Source organism: Herpailurus yagouaroundi, unplaced genomic scaffold (assembly GCF_014898765.1).
Source record: "Herpailurus yagouaroundi ecotype Mexico unplaced genomic scaffold, PumYag 440, whole genome shotgun sequence".
Lineage (NCBI taxonomy): Eukaryota > Metazoa > Chordata > Mammalia > Carnivora > Felidae > Herpailurus > Herpailurus yagouaroundi.
The window spans coordinates 811,794-825,319 of NW_024412657.1; the positions used below are offsets into that span (position 1 = coordinate 811,794).

At 67.0% G+C, this 13,526-nt stretch overlaps 2 protein-coding genes across 8 annotated transcripts in view; one reads left to right on the forward strand and one right to left on the reverse strand.

Annotated features, from left to right (window-relative positions):
* Positions 1–1,200: 1,200 nt before the first annotated feature.
* LOC121022850 (uncharacterized) lies at positions 1,201–6,324 on the reverse strand. Of its 4 annotated transcripts, XM_040464369.1 has the most exons (3): positions 5,256–6,324; positions 4,099–4,409; positions 1,201–2,396 (listed from the first exon to the last, which is right to left on the reverse strand). In XM_040464369.1, exons 1-3 carry the CDS (start codon positions 5,497–5,499, stop codon positions 1,782–1,784), a joined length of 1,170 nt encoding a protein of 389 aa, XP_040320303.1. In that variant the 5' UTR covers positions 5,500–6,324; the 3' UTR covers positions 1,201–1,781. The 4 variants fall into 4 exon arrangements, with proteins under 4 accessions (XP_040320303.1, XP_040320306.1, XP_040320304.1 ...); XM_040464372.1 differs by having other exon boundaries at positions 4,099–5,413; XM_040464370.1 differs by having other exon boundaries at positions 1,201–4,005; positions 4,099–5,413.
* A 6,438-nt stretch (positions 6,325–12,762) lies between these two features.
* Positions 12,763–13,526, forward strand: part of EGFL7 (EGF like domain multiple 7) — an 11,163-nt gene continuing 10,399 nt past the window's right edge. For all 4 annotated transcript variants that reach the window (XR_005787130.1, XM_040464375.1, XM_040464373.1 and 1 more), the window contains exon 1: positions 12,763–12,853. The gene's annotated coding sequence lies outside the window, so the exon portion shown is untranslated. The remainder of the gene's footprint in view (positions 12,854–13,526) is intronic.

Consider the following 13,526-nt stretch of genomic DNA (forward strand, 5'->3'; position numbering starts at 1 on the left):
CTGATAAGGGCCCACATGGCCAGCCGCACGTCCGCCTTTTGTCCCCGGCCCCGGTCAGCCTTTCCTGCTGGGGCAGGAGGACAAGGGCCCGGTGGTGGCCCTCCTCCCCCTCCCCCTCCCCCTCCGCCTCCCCCTCCGCCTCCTCTCTGCCCCTGTGCTCAGAGGCCTGGGGGAGTTTGGGGCCCCGGGTGGCAAGGGCTCCTGGCCCAGCCAGGACCAAGCTGGCCACGGCCACCGAGGCTTCCTTCCTCCCCGGCTCCCCCCACCCCTCCCCGGGGCCAGTGCTCTCTCTCAGCTCTCAAGGAGCAGGGGAGCGGGTCCCCACCCCTCCCAGTGCCTCTGTGCACAGTGCTCCTGTGGTTCAGGCCTATCCAGGAGGCCCCCAGGAGCAGAGGCTGCCCGTGTCCCCGCTTGAGGTCCCAGGGAAGCTCGGGCCTGGCTCAGACTTTGTGCTGACCCCCGGGGACCCAGCTCCCAAGCCACTCTACCTGCCATCTGACCTAAAATGACCTTGCCATCATGAGTCTGACAACGGGCAGAGGGGACGGTTAGCCGTGCCCCACTGCCCACAGTGACCACAACCCTTGGCCGCACAGCAGGTCTGGTAAACGGGCTGTGGAGGACCTCGGGCCCCAGAAGTCATCTCTCCCAGCTCCGGGAGCTGCCCCTGGCTGGGGAAAGGGCACGAGGGTGGGCACTGGGCCGCGGAGGGCGCTGCAGACAGAGCCGGGAGGGCGGGGGCCACACCAGGCCCCCCGAGAGCGTGGGACAGAGGGCCTGGGCCCAGGAGATGCACCTTCCTGGGCTGGGGTCCCCCCAAATATGCCCCCCGTGTCTCGTGGGGTGAGAGCCAGTCCCCGGATACCTCTCAGGCCATCGGCACGGCCCGGCGGGCAGCCGCTCTGAGGCTCCAGCAGGGCCCCACCTGCCCGCAGGTGATTCTTCTGGTTTCCCGGCTTCATCGAGACGTAGTCCATGTGCCTAGCAGCTCACCGCGAGAGCGTATGAGTCTGGGGTCTGGTGTATTCCATTAAAAATTTTTTTTAATGTTTATTTATTTTTGAGAGAAAGAGAGTGACAAAGTGCGAGCGGGGGAGGAGCAGAGAGAGAGAGAGAGAGAGAGAGAGAGAGAGGGAGACACAGAATCGGAAGCAGGCTCCAGGCTCCCAGCTGTCAGCCCAGAGCCCGACGCGGGGCTCGAACCCACAGACCGCGAGATCATGACCTGAGCCGAAGTCGGACGCGTAACCGGCTGAGCCCCCCGGGCGCCCCTGGCACAATTCATTATGACTTCTCTCAAGTCGTGGGAGCGCGTACACAACACACAGGTTGGCGGCATTGTTGCACTCACACCACTGTGCGGCCCCTACTGGCACGTGGCCCCCAAAATGCTTTGTCTTGCCAGCCTGAGGCTCCGCACCCAGCAAGCGGGCCGCCCGGCCCCCGGCCCCCCGCCCGCACCAACGCACCAACGCCCTTCCTACGTGCACATCGTTGAGGCCCATCCACGTGGCGGTGCGTGTGGGCGCTTGAGGGCTTTTTGTGCCTGAACAATATCCCATGGTGTGGCAATGCCACCTCGCCGACCCGCACATCGGTGGGCGCACAGGTGGCTGTCGTGAACCGTAGCCACAGGCAGCGGGTGTCCGACCATCCATCTTCCAGTGCCGCCATCAGCGCCTTCCTGCGCGGACCCAGGAGCGGACAGGCTGTGCCGCGTGGTATTTCCATGTTTACTCTTGGAGACACCGTAAGTGAGCCACTTCTGTTACAAACCGCGGTCACCTTACCGCGGAATCCCACTTGGCGGTGGGCGGCCACCCGTCCTGGGCCCGCACACGGCACGGACACGAAACTGTGTGCTCGGGACGGTAGGGCGGCGAGCACACCGCGTGGGAGACGGAACGGCAGGTGCGTGCTATCCCACGTCTGTCCAAACCCACGGGACGGACGGCCCCGTGCACGCTCCGGGCTCTGCGTGACGACGACGCGTCCGTGTGGGTCCGCGACAAGTGCAGCACCCGGTGGGGTGTCCGTGGCGGGGAGCCCGCCGTGAGGGCAGGGGTCCACGGGCAAACGCGGTGCTTTCCTCTCAATATTGCCGTGAACCCAAAAGCGCGGTAAAAAATAGTCTTGTGCAAAGTGTACGTGTCTTGTTGTAAGTGTTGAACATAACTCAGCCCCGAGCACGCTTGACCTCGAGGACGCGCTGGCCTGGCGGGAGCCGCTCTGTGCAGGCCCGTGCACCCTCGCCCCTGTGGACGGCGGGGCGTCGCGGGCACGCAGGAGCCCTGCAAACGCCAGGCGGTGGGACGCGAGACGCACCGCTTTCTCGTCAGCTTTCGTGCTTCCCATCCACCGGCTCTTTCAAAACCAGCACGTATCACTTCACAGCCCTGACGATACACAGAAAACATCTATTTCCATTTTGGAGCGGCAAAACACAATCCCAGTCGGTGACGCCCGGCCCAGAGAGACCTTCCTGTCCCCTCCCAGCCACAGGCCAGCTGGCTTCTCCGCCCCTGGAGGGATCACGTCCTCTCTGCCTCCAGGGGCAGAAGCCTCGTCCCTGACCTGTGTCTTCCCGCAGGGGCGCTGGGCCCGGCTGGACCGCGACTCCGGGCATCAGCCCGGTGAGGAAGGTGCTTCCCTCCCTTCTGGATACTGCTCCTTTAAAGTGTGGGGGGTGGGGAGCTGAGGGGGGCGAGGTTCGGGGCGCTCCTGTACCCCCTGTGTCTGACCCACTAAGATCCCGTGGACATCGGCACAGACACAGCCCTGAGCCCTCTACGCTTCGCCCTACGAACCTGGCGGAGCCTCCTGGCTGGGCCGCGGTGGGGGTGGGGCGTCCCTTCCTGACCACAGAGCGGGGCGTGCCTTGGGCATGATGGCCAGCTGTGGCCCGCGTCCCGAACACCCCGCCAGCCCAGCCTTCGTGGGGAGGTGGCCATGGTCCGCCCAGAGACAACAGGCCGGCGGGGCTCTCAGGGCCACCGGGGGGGGCTTGGCGCTCACGCAGAGCAGCCTTCCCAGCCCTCCCAGGGCCACACATGGCCGCCTGGACCACAGCCCGAGCAAGGCGTTTCCGGCTATTGTGCAGAACGGGGTTGGCTCAGGAAGCTGCGATCCCCAGGCGGGCCCGGGGGTGGGGGGTGGGGGGCCACCATGGGCTGCAGGGCATCCTGGCTGAGGGTCTGGCTGGCGTCCTCGGGGCCAGGGTGGCGGTCTGAGGCAGTGCCACCGACCTCTCAGACTCGGGGCGGCCCCCACACCTGGTACCTGTTCACAAGCTGCCACCACGGTCGCCGGGCTGGAGGGAGGCCTGACTCCAATCCCCTCCCTTCCCAGGGAAGGACACCGGGCCACCTCCCCAAGGTCACGCCCGGGGGCGAGTGACCCCGGAACAGTGGTGGGTGCTGGAGGAGAACATGCAGGGGGTCAAGGACACCGGGAACCCAGGCACGGGGCGCCTGCTCACCAGAGAGCACTCTGATCCTAGAACGCGCTTGGGAGGCAGCGAGCGGGTGCCGGCCACGTGGAGGCCTCAGGGGGGCCTGGACTCTAAGCCCAGCTCTGCCGTGTGCCAGATGGCCTCGAGGGGCACTTGTCTCTCTGGACCCCAGTCCACTCCTGGCACAGCGGAGGTCAAAGGGGAACCCTAAGATTTAGCTTGGGGCGTCTGATCATTACCATTATGGCCCGAGGACACTGGAAAGGATGGGGGCTTGCCCAGGACTGGCCTGGACCCCAAGAATCCGGAACACCTGCATCTCCAAGGGGCTCCAGGGCCGGGTCTGGGACAGCATCCTGGGGGATCCCTTTGACTCCCGGCTCCAAGTCTGCAGAAAGGCGACAGCCCACAGGCCGTGTGACGTCCCGAGAGGCTCCTGGGGCTGAGCTTCGAGCCGGCCCAGAGGAGGCCACGAGCTCCACGCCACGGGTGCCCTTCCTATGCCGTCCCAGGGTCCCCGTAGGACCTCAGTGGCTCCTCCGGCCTTCCTGGGGCTGGGCAGGGGAGTGTGATCACAGAGGCAGAAGGGGGCAGAAGGGGGCACAGAGCCGCTACCCGATCCCATGACCCCACGCCCAGGTCTGTACCTGAGAGAAGTGAGCGTCCGCATCCGCGGAAAAATCTGGGCGGGCGTTCGCAGGGTTCACGACAGCCAGAGGGTAGAAACGACCCGACGTCCGCCGGTTGAGGAACAGACAGGACGAGGCAGACCACCCCGGGCGGCACGGACACGCGCCACGGAACCCACGAGCCTGGCACGTGCTGAGAAGCCTGACACAAGGGCCACACGGCATGGGATCCCACTCACGTGAAACTCCAGAACGGACACGTCTGGACACGGAAGGCACAGCGGGGACGGGACGGGAGGGCTCCGGGGGCGACCGCTCAAAGCTCCAGGCTGCTTTCGAAGCAAGGGAAGGGCTCTGAGATCGGCCGTGATGGCGGCCGCCGGGCGTCGTCACCAGACGACGCTCCGCGGACTTGCACCGCTGGAGAGAGGGCGCCGTGCGCCGTGTGACTTACGGCTCCGTGGGCCCGCGCCAGAGACGCCACGCTGACCCGTGGGGCTGAGGAGTCACGGCCCCCCTGGACCCGGCCTGAGATCGCGCCACCAGGGGCCCAGAGCCAGGCCTGGCACGGCGCCCGTTCGCTGCTGCCCTCCCTCCGCCTCCGCCAGGCGTGCTTTCCCTTAACGGCAGGGCGTGAGGTGGTACGTTGAGGCAGGGGGCGTGAGGGGAGGCCTTTCTCCTCGCGTCCTGGGCCTGGGGCCCCTCCGGGGACGACCGGCAGCCCTGACCACACAGGCGCTGGTGTGCCTTCCCCACACCGCACGGCCCCCAGGCCAGGCTCTTCCCCTCTGGACCTCGGTTTACCCATAGGGGAGAGGAGGGCACAGCTGGATGGACCCTAAGAGGCCAGGGGCCCCGACGCCCGGGGGCCACGGTGGGCCTCGCGCCCCCTCCCCCCAGCAGCAGGGCACTGGAGCTTTTCATCAGGAAAGACCCAGACTAAATTTACGCGGGGCCCCCGCACGGCCGGGAGAGGTCAGGCGGGCCCCCCACCCTGGCTGCTTGCTTGACGCAGTTCCCCTTTCCCTGGGGGGGCCCCATTGTTCCTGCAGGCTGGCTCGCAATCTCCCCGCACACTCACTTCCTGTTTCCTGGCTGAGAGGAAGCAGAGATTTCTGGCCTCTTTCCTTTCTCTCTTGACGTTTTTAAGGATATTGAAAAATAATGATACTCACAGGCAACTTTGGAGCTGAGGTCGTGGACGGGGGATGCTGGAGACGCTTCGAGGCCACCCACACGGACTCCGCACTTGGGGTCACGGGCCCCCTGGGGACCTGGTGGAAGCTGCCGACCCCTCCTCCCCCCACCCTGGGAAGGCCCAGCACAAACCGCCCAACTTGGTGGAGTTCGGAGGCCTCCGGAACCTCCCCCCCCCAAAGCCCAGGGCCCCCAGACGCTCCACACTCTGATCTGACACATGGGGAAACTGAGGCAGGGAAGCCTTCCAGCTTCTAATGCCCTTGCCTTCACTGGCGCCCGTGACAACCCCGAAGGTGTCACGGTGTCCCTGGGGAGGGGATTCTGACGCCCCTCCTAGCAGCCCCAGCTTCCCCTGGCCGCTGGGACAATGGGCAGTCACAGACGACGTACCAGGAGCCTGCCTGGGGGACAGGGACCGGCTCATCCGTCCCTCACGGCCCCCGCACCCCTGCCTGCCCACGCCCTGGGAGAGCTTCAGCTCTGGGTCAGAGGTCAGGCTTCTCCCGCGCCAGTCTCTGTGGCCCCGAGAGGTCATTCCTCCGTAAAGGGGGTCGGATCCCGGCCCGGAGCTGGCAGGGCAGGCGTGACAGCCCATGAGGACCCATGTGCACGCGGCGTGGTGCCAAAGGGCCTCAGTTGTCCTTCTCGTCGGCTTCAGAGGGCCTGGCTCCCTCTCTCCCTGGTGGGCAGGGCGGGGACAGGATGGCCCCCTCAGGCAGGGCTGAACAGTCGCCCACCTCCATCAACCTGCCCCCCTTCTCAGGAGCTTCCCTTTCCGTCCCGGGAGATAAAGTGTTTTTTCCTCTCGGCGTTAACGGCCGCCCCATCCGCTGGGCTTGGCAAATTGCAGGCCGACTGCGAGTAGGGCTTCCGTCCGGGGAGCCAGGCCGGGGGTGAGGGTCCGGGGCAAGCCCCCTTCCTCAGCCCCCACGGAGGAGGGAGCCCCAAGGGGGTGGGGGCTGCCCCCAGGGCCCAGAGGAGCCCGCTCTGGGACAAACCCTGGCCAGGGGGCCAAGCACCCCGAAGGTGACCCTTGAGGGCCTGGCCGCGGTACTGGGGGGAGGCGGGAGGGGTCTTGGATTCTGCCAGGGGCTCTCCCTGCTCAGCAAGAGGCTCTGGCAGTTGGGCCCTGACCACAAATGCCCGCCCTGTGAGCCTCCAGGCAGGATCCAGTGCCCACCTCGTGGCCATGGTCAGCACCTGGCCCCCCCCACCTGGCCAACAGGCCTTGCACTACGGAGGTGAGTGTTTCCTGGAGGCTCCTGACAGCGGGAACACAGAGCACAGCCACAGCAGAGGTTGCACAGGGGGACCCCTAAGCCCACTCCCGCTCCCCAGCGGGCGGCCCCTTCTCTCTCCACCGCCCAGACCCACTCAGTGCCCTGGGACGTCCACCGTGCCCGCAGCCTGCAGACTGCTGGGCCCGCCGAAGCCCGGAGCTCGGCGCCCTGGGGGCTGTGCTGCTCCCCAAGAGTCCTGTGCCTGGCTTTCACCCTGCCTCGGTGTCTCCACTACAGGACGAGTCTTTCTCCCTCCGTTAAAGAAATAATAATCCAGCGATACCACAGCAAAACCATCAGAACGTGCCAAGAGGGCATGAGGCACCGGGTACCCTGGCGCTGGGGGAGTGACCAGGACTTCTGCCGGGCAGTCCCTGGTGTTACAGGTCTCCCCGGACCAGCGGGTCCCCCAAGACAGTCCCAGGGACAGGTGCCCGGGAGCCACGCCGGAAGGCGGGCACAGAGACCACCAAAGCAGCGCCACGGGTAAGAGCCAGGGCCGGCGGTGTGCGTGGCCTGCTCTGTTCTCCCTGCGGAACACGAAGCTGCCCAGAGGGTGGGCACGCCGCCGCACCGGCCGCCCACAGACGTGCCACGGAGCGGGAGAGGCCAACACCACTCGGGCACCGTGCGGCGCCGTGGACTTGAAACTCCATGAAAGCAGGCGGAACCACGCCGTGGGCGCCTGGGGCGGACTCGGGGCCTCTCTTGGAGGGGTGCTGGCTGTCCGTGCTCCCCGTGGTGTGCTTCTTCACTGTGAGGACGCACGTGTGCAGCCGCCTGGTGGGGGGGGCGTCTGGGCGGGCTTGTGATGGGTGGCCCGCGTGGCCTCTCCCTGCCCTTTGCGCACCTGCTAGGGGGCCAGCTCCGTCCCCGTGTGAGCGGCACAAATGAGGTCCCGCTCGGCAGCGTGGAGCTGGTGCTCAGGGAGGGGCATCGGGACACGAGTGAGGGATCAGACTTGGTCCGAGTGCGCTGGGAAGCCTTCTGTTGGGCTTTACGGGACGTCACACGATCTGATGTCACCTTCACAAATCTCCCTAAAAACCGGGGTGGGGGACAGGGCTACCCCGTGGGCCGAGGAGGAGGTCAGCCAGGTAAGAAGCATGGTGGCCTGGACCAGAATGGGGCAGTGGCAGGAGGGACGTGTTCTGAAGGCACAGCCCGTGGGGGTCTATGGGAACGAAGGACGGGGCAAAGGCGGCATCCTGGGCCTCCGGCCTGAGCAGCGGTGGACGGGCCGCAGGAAGGGTATCGTGACGGCATGGGCAGTCCCCAGGAGGTGGGGCCCCGGGGGGCAGGGAGAAGGGACCAAGCGTCCCCCAAGGGTGTCCCGCTGCTCAGGCCCCCCTGGACCCCACGACCAGGGCTTTCCTTTCCCACTGGCTGCCCCTGGCTGCCTCCGATGCATCATCTGAAGGCTATTTCGTGAGTGCCGTGCCCGGTGCCTGGCACGGCGGGGGGGGGGTTCCAGCAGGCAGGCCGCGCGGGGGCCCGTGGGCAGTGGGGTGGAGGACGGAGCACTGAAGACCCCAGGCTCCCTAGAAAACGTCGGGTTCCCTTCGAGACCTTGCCCAGCTCAGGCATCGACGGCTCACCCGGCCCGGGGGTGCCCAGCCCCCACCGGGGACAGACAGGTCACCGGGCCCGGCGCATCCCTTGGTGAAGGCTCGGCACATCTGGCGAGAAGCTGGACCCCGCCGTGGTGACAGAGTCACCCTATCCCGAGGCCAGCGGCTGCTCCGGGGGGTAAACAGGAAGGCCCATCTCCTCTGCTCTACGCTCTCGTCCCTCCTTCCTGCAGCCCTGGTCACACGCCTCGCCCGGTGCCCCTCGGCCTCAAGCCGCCTGAGCCGGCCTCTGCTGGGGGCTCGGTCTACCCTCTCCGGGGGCTGCAGAGACCGAAAGCTCGGTGGTGAGGGGTCCCAGGAGCTCCTGGCTGAGCTGTGCCACGCCCCACCGCCTGACCGGCACGCTCAGGGAAGGTAAGGCAGCAAGACCCCTTCCTAACCAACTGAAGTCCAACTGACTTCAGAACTTTCAGGCAGACTGGGAGGCAGCTGCAAGGATCCAGCTCTACCGTGCCTGGGGTGGGTGGGGGAAACTGAGGCCCAGAGTCTCCAGCAGTGGAAAGCAAGCTTTCTCCAGCCTTGGATGCCATGCCGGAAGCCGGCCAGGCTCCGGGCCCAGGTCTCTGAGCTGCCCAGCTATGCCCGGGACCCACCCAGCCCTCAGGGGATATGGGCCTGGGGCACAGGAACACTGACTCCTCTCAAAGATGACTCCGTGAGGGCAGGCTGTGTGTTTCGTGAGTCTACACGGGTGGCATCGGGGGTGGGAGGAGAGGCTGGGCGGGGGGTGGGGGTGGAGGGAGCCCCAGCCCACCCCTCCAGGAGGCCTCCTTCCACCCATCCATCACCCCGGGGAGGCCGTGGGGCAGAAGGCACGCCTCGCCCCTCTCCAGGCCCCCCGGGGCCTCCTGGAGTTCCCCCACACCCGTCTCCTTCCTTCCCGTCCCTAACGGGCCGGGTTAGGGCAGGACCCCAGCCCTCCTCCTGCGTCTGCCCCTGAGGCTCCGGGAACCTGAGAGTGGAGGGCACATGACAAGTCAGGGAGAGGCTGGGCCCTGAGCGCCTGGACCCAAGGCCTCCTTTCCTTAGACCGGTTCCGATCTCAGCTCAGGGAGGGGCTGGAGGCAGGGCAGTGGGGGCTACAGGACAGGTGGGCAGCAGGCAGAGCCTGGGCCCCACCCTGGCTGGCACCCAGGGGCCAGGGAGCCCGGCTTTCTTCCCTCTCCCCGCGTTTGTCCCTCTGTGCTCTGCGGCATCCTTCCAGAAAGTTCCCTAACAAGCCCAAGCTTTAAAGGGAAAGCTGAGCCACTAACCATTCCCATAATTGGCTAATTAGCTACTCCCAAAGTCAGCACCCCCCTCCCGCCCCCCCCCACCCCCCCCGCACTGGCAGGGAAGGTCTGAGGGTGGGGGGCTGACCCCCTGAGGGAGCAGGGAGGCAGTCGTGGAGAAAAGAAAGGCAGATGGAAGGAGCCGACCAGTCCTGCCCCATTCTGGCCCTGCTCTGCCCCACTGTTCACCTGGGGCAAGTCTCCCTCCCCTGGGTCTCAGTTTCCCCATATGTACTCAAAAGGGGGCCGGATGCAGCCAGCCCTGATGTCTGCTGGTCTCCCACCAGGGGCTCGGAGCACATCTCCGGGTGGGGGTCTGGGTGCGGTGGGCCGCGGGGGCGCCTCTCTCACGCTCTGTAGAGTACATTCGGCCATTGCTGAATATGGGGCGAATGTGGGGAAGGGATGGCGCGGGGGGGGGGGGGGGAAGGGAGGAGGGTTTCGGCTGCCAGCTCCAGCCTCGGGGCGGGAGGGGGGGCACCACCGAGAAAGGCCCCCCAGTCCTGTGGCTGCAGCAGACCCTGCCCCAACCGTGGGGGTGGGGAGGAGGCCGGTCGCTCTGGGGGAATCTTCCAAGCTGCCCTCCACCTGTCCCTCTTGGCCAGGACATCCAGCTGGGTGGGGCCGGAGGGAGGTAAGGGCCAGCAGAGGCGCTCAAGGTCAGGGAAATGAGGGTGTTCCAGGTCGTGGGCGGGAAGGGGCCGACCCCGGAGCAAGGCTCGAACCCCCAGGACAGCCAGGGTTTGGAGTGGCCCCGCGTGATCAGGGACCCTCCTCCAACTGTGTGGTCTGGGTGTGTCCTCAGCGGCTGCCCAGCCCCGCCTTGGGCACCCATGCACCCCGATCACAGCAACTGATGCCCAATCTGTGGGTCCCCAGCACCACCTAAATGAGGAAACAGGGTCAGTCCGGGGGGCTGGGGGCTGAACCCCCTGGCCAAACCGAGGAAGCACCCCCTTTGGCCGCCCAAAGGCTCCTGCATTCCCCCATCTCCACCCTCACCCCTCCCACCCCTCAGCCTTCTGGAGGCCGAAGGAGGCAGGAGGGCCAGGGGACACGCTCTCCCTGCCCCCAAGAGAGGCCCCGGGCTGGCACAGCTCCAGGACTGGGGGCTCACTGCCCCTTGGGGTGGCTTTCCTGGAGAAGGCTTCGAGCTGATGACTGTCCCTCCCTGTCACCCCTACCGAGCCACGCTGGGTCCCCGGGACACATCGAATGGGCTGCTCTCTGAGTACCGGCCTACCTTGCCTGTCCCCAGGTCTCTTCTGGCTGGGTGCCCCCGCCCAGGGCTGTGGGCCCTGCCTCCCACCCTGTGACACGCACATCTGGGGGTGCGGGTACACGCCCTGGGGGAGAGTCCAGGGGCACAGAACAAACAGTCCCTCCTGCAGAGCTGCAGGAACGTGGCCTGCGGTCCCACCAGGTGGCTGGGCCCAGGGCCTTCCCAGCCACGTCCTCTGCCACACACAGGGACCAGTGGGTCCCAGGGTCGCCAGCCGGGCCTGAGGCTGGTCTCCGGCTGCTTCAGAGTTAGAGGTCCCAGGGGATGACTCCCCCACCCCTGCCCACAGTTCGGCCAGGCCACCCCCTTGACGGCCCCCGCCCGCCCCTGGGCCTCCTGTTTATTCGCTGACAGCTCCCTGTTATCAGCGGGGAACACACACAGGAAGTCCGGCCGGGAAGGGCCCATCCCAATCCTGATTTACACGGGACGGTGCATAAAAAGCCGCCCTTCCTTGCCCGGGAGGAGCCTCCCTGCCCTGACGGCTGCCCGCAGAGCCGAGAGGGAAGCTCCAGGGGGCAGGCCAGGCGGGCGGCCTCCGGAGGTGCCTCGGGGCGGCAGGACAGGGCTGGGGTCCACCTCTGGCCCCCGGAGGCAGCGATGGTGGCCACGGCCAAGCCCGGGCCTGGGCAATATCAGGTACGGCAGGGGTGACGTCGGGGGGGGGGGGGGGGAGCAGGGAGCGGGCCCCGCTGAGCACAGCAGCTGTCGGCTGGCGTGCACCCGTGTCACCTCTGAGCTCCAGCCGCCACCTCCTTTCTTCCCGATCGGTGCCGTTCCCAACGCATGGAGGGCACTCGGGCCCCTGGGCCGAGGGCGCCCGCTACTGGGCGGCCCAGTCTAGATGGACTCTGGGGCCCCGGCTGGAACCCTTGGCCCTGGGTGGCCCAGCCTCTGCTGTGACCCCTGAAAGGAGAAGCCAAATGTGGCCGGTGCCCCCCCACCCTCCACACACCCTCCTTCTGGCTGACTCTGCTGTCCTGGAAAAGCCCCCCGCCCCCGAGGCTGGCTCAGCCCTCCTCTCAGGGAGCCTGGGGGCCCGGGGGCATCCTCAGGGGTGGGCAGGCACTCCCGAGGCAGGTCTGGGAGGGGAGGCAGAGGGGGCACTGGGCTCACAGGGAGGAGCCCCAAAGCAAAAGTGAACATGGGACCAGAAGGAGCCCCCCCCCGCTTCCTGCCGGGCTGGCTTCAGGAGCAGGGCTGGGGGGGGGCGGGGCTCAGGCAGAGAGAGGCTGAGGGGGGCCTGTTTTTCCTCTACCCTCTCCACCCAGAGGGCCCGAGTCCCCACCCAAAGACCTCAGCCCACGTGGAGGCCCCTCTGGCTTTGGCCGCTCTGTTGTCCCACGGCCCCATCAGCAGTGTGTCTGACGAACCCCCATTTCTCAGATGAAGAAGCAGAGGACGAGGCCTCAGCCCGGGTTACCAGCAGAGTGAGGGCCAGAGGACCCAGCCAGGCTGCAGGGGCCAAAGGGTCAGGGACAGGATGGGGGCAGGGGACAGGGCAGGGAAGACCTCCCCAGGCCTGGCGCTTAACTCTTTACTGCTTGGGTCTGAGCGAGGGCTGCCCGGCTTGGGCATGAGGGCCGGGAGACCCGAAGTCCTTCCACTGCCCTCAGACTACCTGCCAGAGGCTTCCGGGGCCCTCTTGTTCTGGGGGCTTCTGTTCAGGCACGTGGGGTCCCCCCCTTCCTTTAGCCCCCCCCCAGAGTGGGCCATGGTCAGACACCCCACAGCCACTGGCTCTGCAAGGAGCCCTCGCCACGCCCAGGAGTTTGCAGGACCCTCCCCCAGCAGCCCGCCCGCGGGGACCCAAGGCCAGTCTGTCTCTAGGCTGACGGTGGGAGCACAGGCAGAGCTGGAAAGACGCATCTGGCTTCAGCCATCACGGGGGTAGAGTCTGTTGGGGCAAATGCAGGCTGAGGCCCCACAGGGGCAAGGAGCCTGGCCCCCTTCCCAGCCCCCGGACATCGGGGTGACCGAGGTTGTGCGCCAACCCACGCTATGTCTCTGACCTGCAGACCTCAGCACGAGGGAGGCACGGGCAGCCCCCGCCACCCGGAAGAGCGGCTGCCACGCGAGCCCAGGGGATGACGGAGCCCCCTCCTCCAGGTGAGTCCACAGCAAGCTTCTGGGCAGCAGCAGGGGTCTGGCTGTGCCTGGGAATGTGTTCCACACACACGTGGTGCACTTAGGTGACCAGGGCCCGGGCTCTGCTTCAAGCAGCCCCCGCCCCCGGCCCCCACCGCGCCTCGCCCATGATGATGGCCGTGACAATCGTGGCACAGCAATGACCCACTAATACCAGCTCTCCCAGGTGGGGCATATCTACACCCGGTTCCGGCTGCGTGAGCCACGTCTTGCACTGGGCACTGCTGCCCCTGGGGCTGCCTTAGTCGTCGTTACAAATGCAGAAACGGAGTCCGGGAGTCCCCGCTGGTGACGGTGGGATTCGGGTGCTGGGGCTCCCCGGGGGCCTGAGGAACACTCAGGGGTGGTCCTGACTGTCCTGAACGGAGGGGGGGGTGCCCAGTGGGGATCCCGCAGGGCCCCTAACCTGGCACTCTGGTTGGGAGGGTCGCTTAGTGTCACACTCAGGATCCAGCCGGGCTCTGGTCTAAGTACGGGGTCTCCGGGCCACCGGGGTCGTTATGTCCACCCCGCGTGGGGCTGCAAGGTAGTGGCCAGCTTCAATCAGCCCCCGGTGCCTAGCGAGCTGGCCACCCCGTTGTGACGGCCATCGCCAGCGTCTGGGGCTCAGCCTGCGGGGTCGAGGGCTCCCCAC

Bases quoted from the DNA above. Each gene is read 5' to 3' on its own strand.
- LOC121022850 (XM_040464369.1), bottom strand. From the start codon at position 5,499: ATGTGTCAGATCAGAGTGTGGAGCGTCTGGGGGCCCTGGGCTTTGGGG. The intron at 4,410-5,255 runs GTGAGTATCATT...CTTCGAAAGCAG, and splicing joins CCTCAGCTCCAAAGTTGCCT to CCTGGAGCTTTGAGCGGTCG. The intron at 2,397-4,098 runs GTACAGACCTGG...GTGTATCGTCAG, and splicing joins CGGACGCTCACTTCTCTCAG to GGCTGTGAAGTGATACGTGC.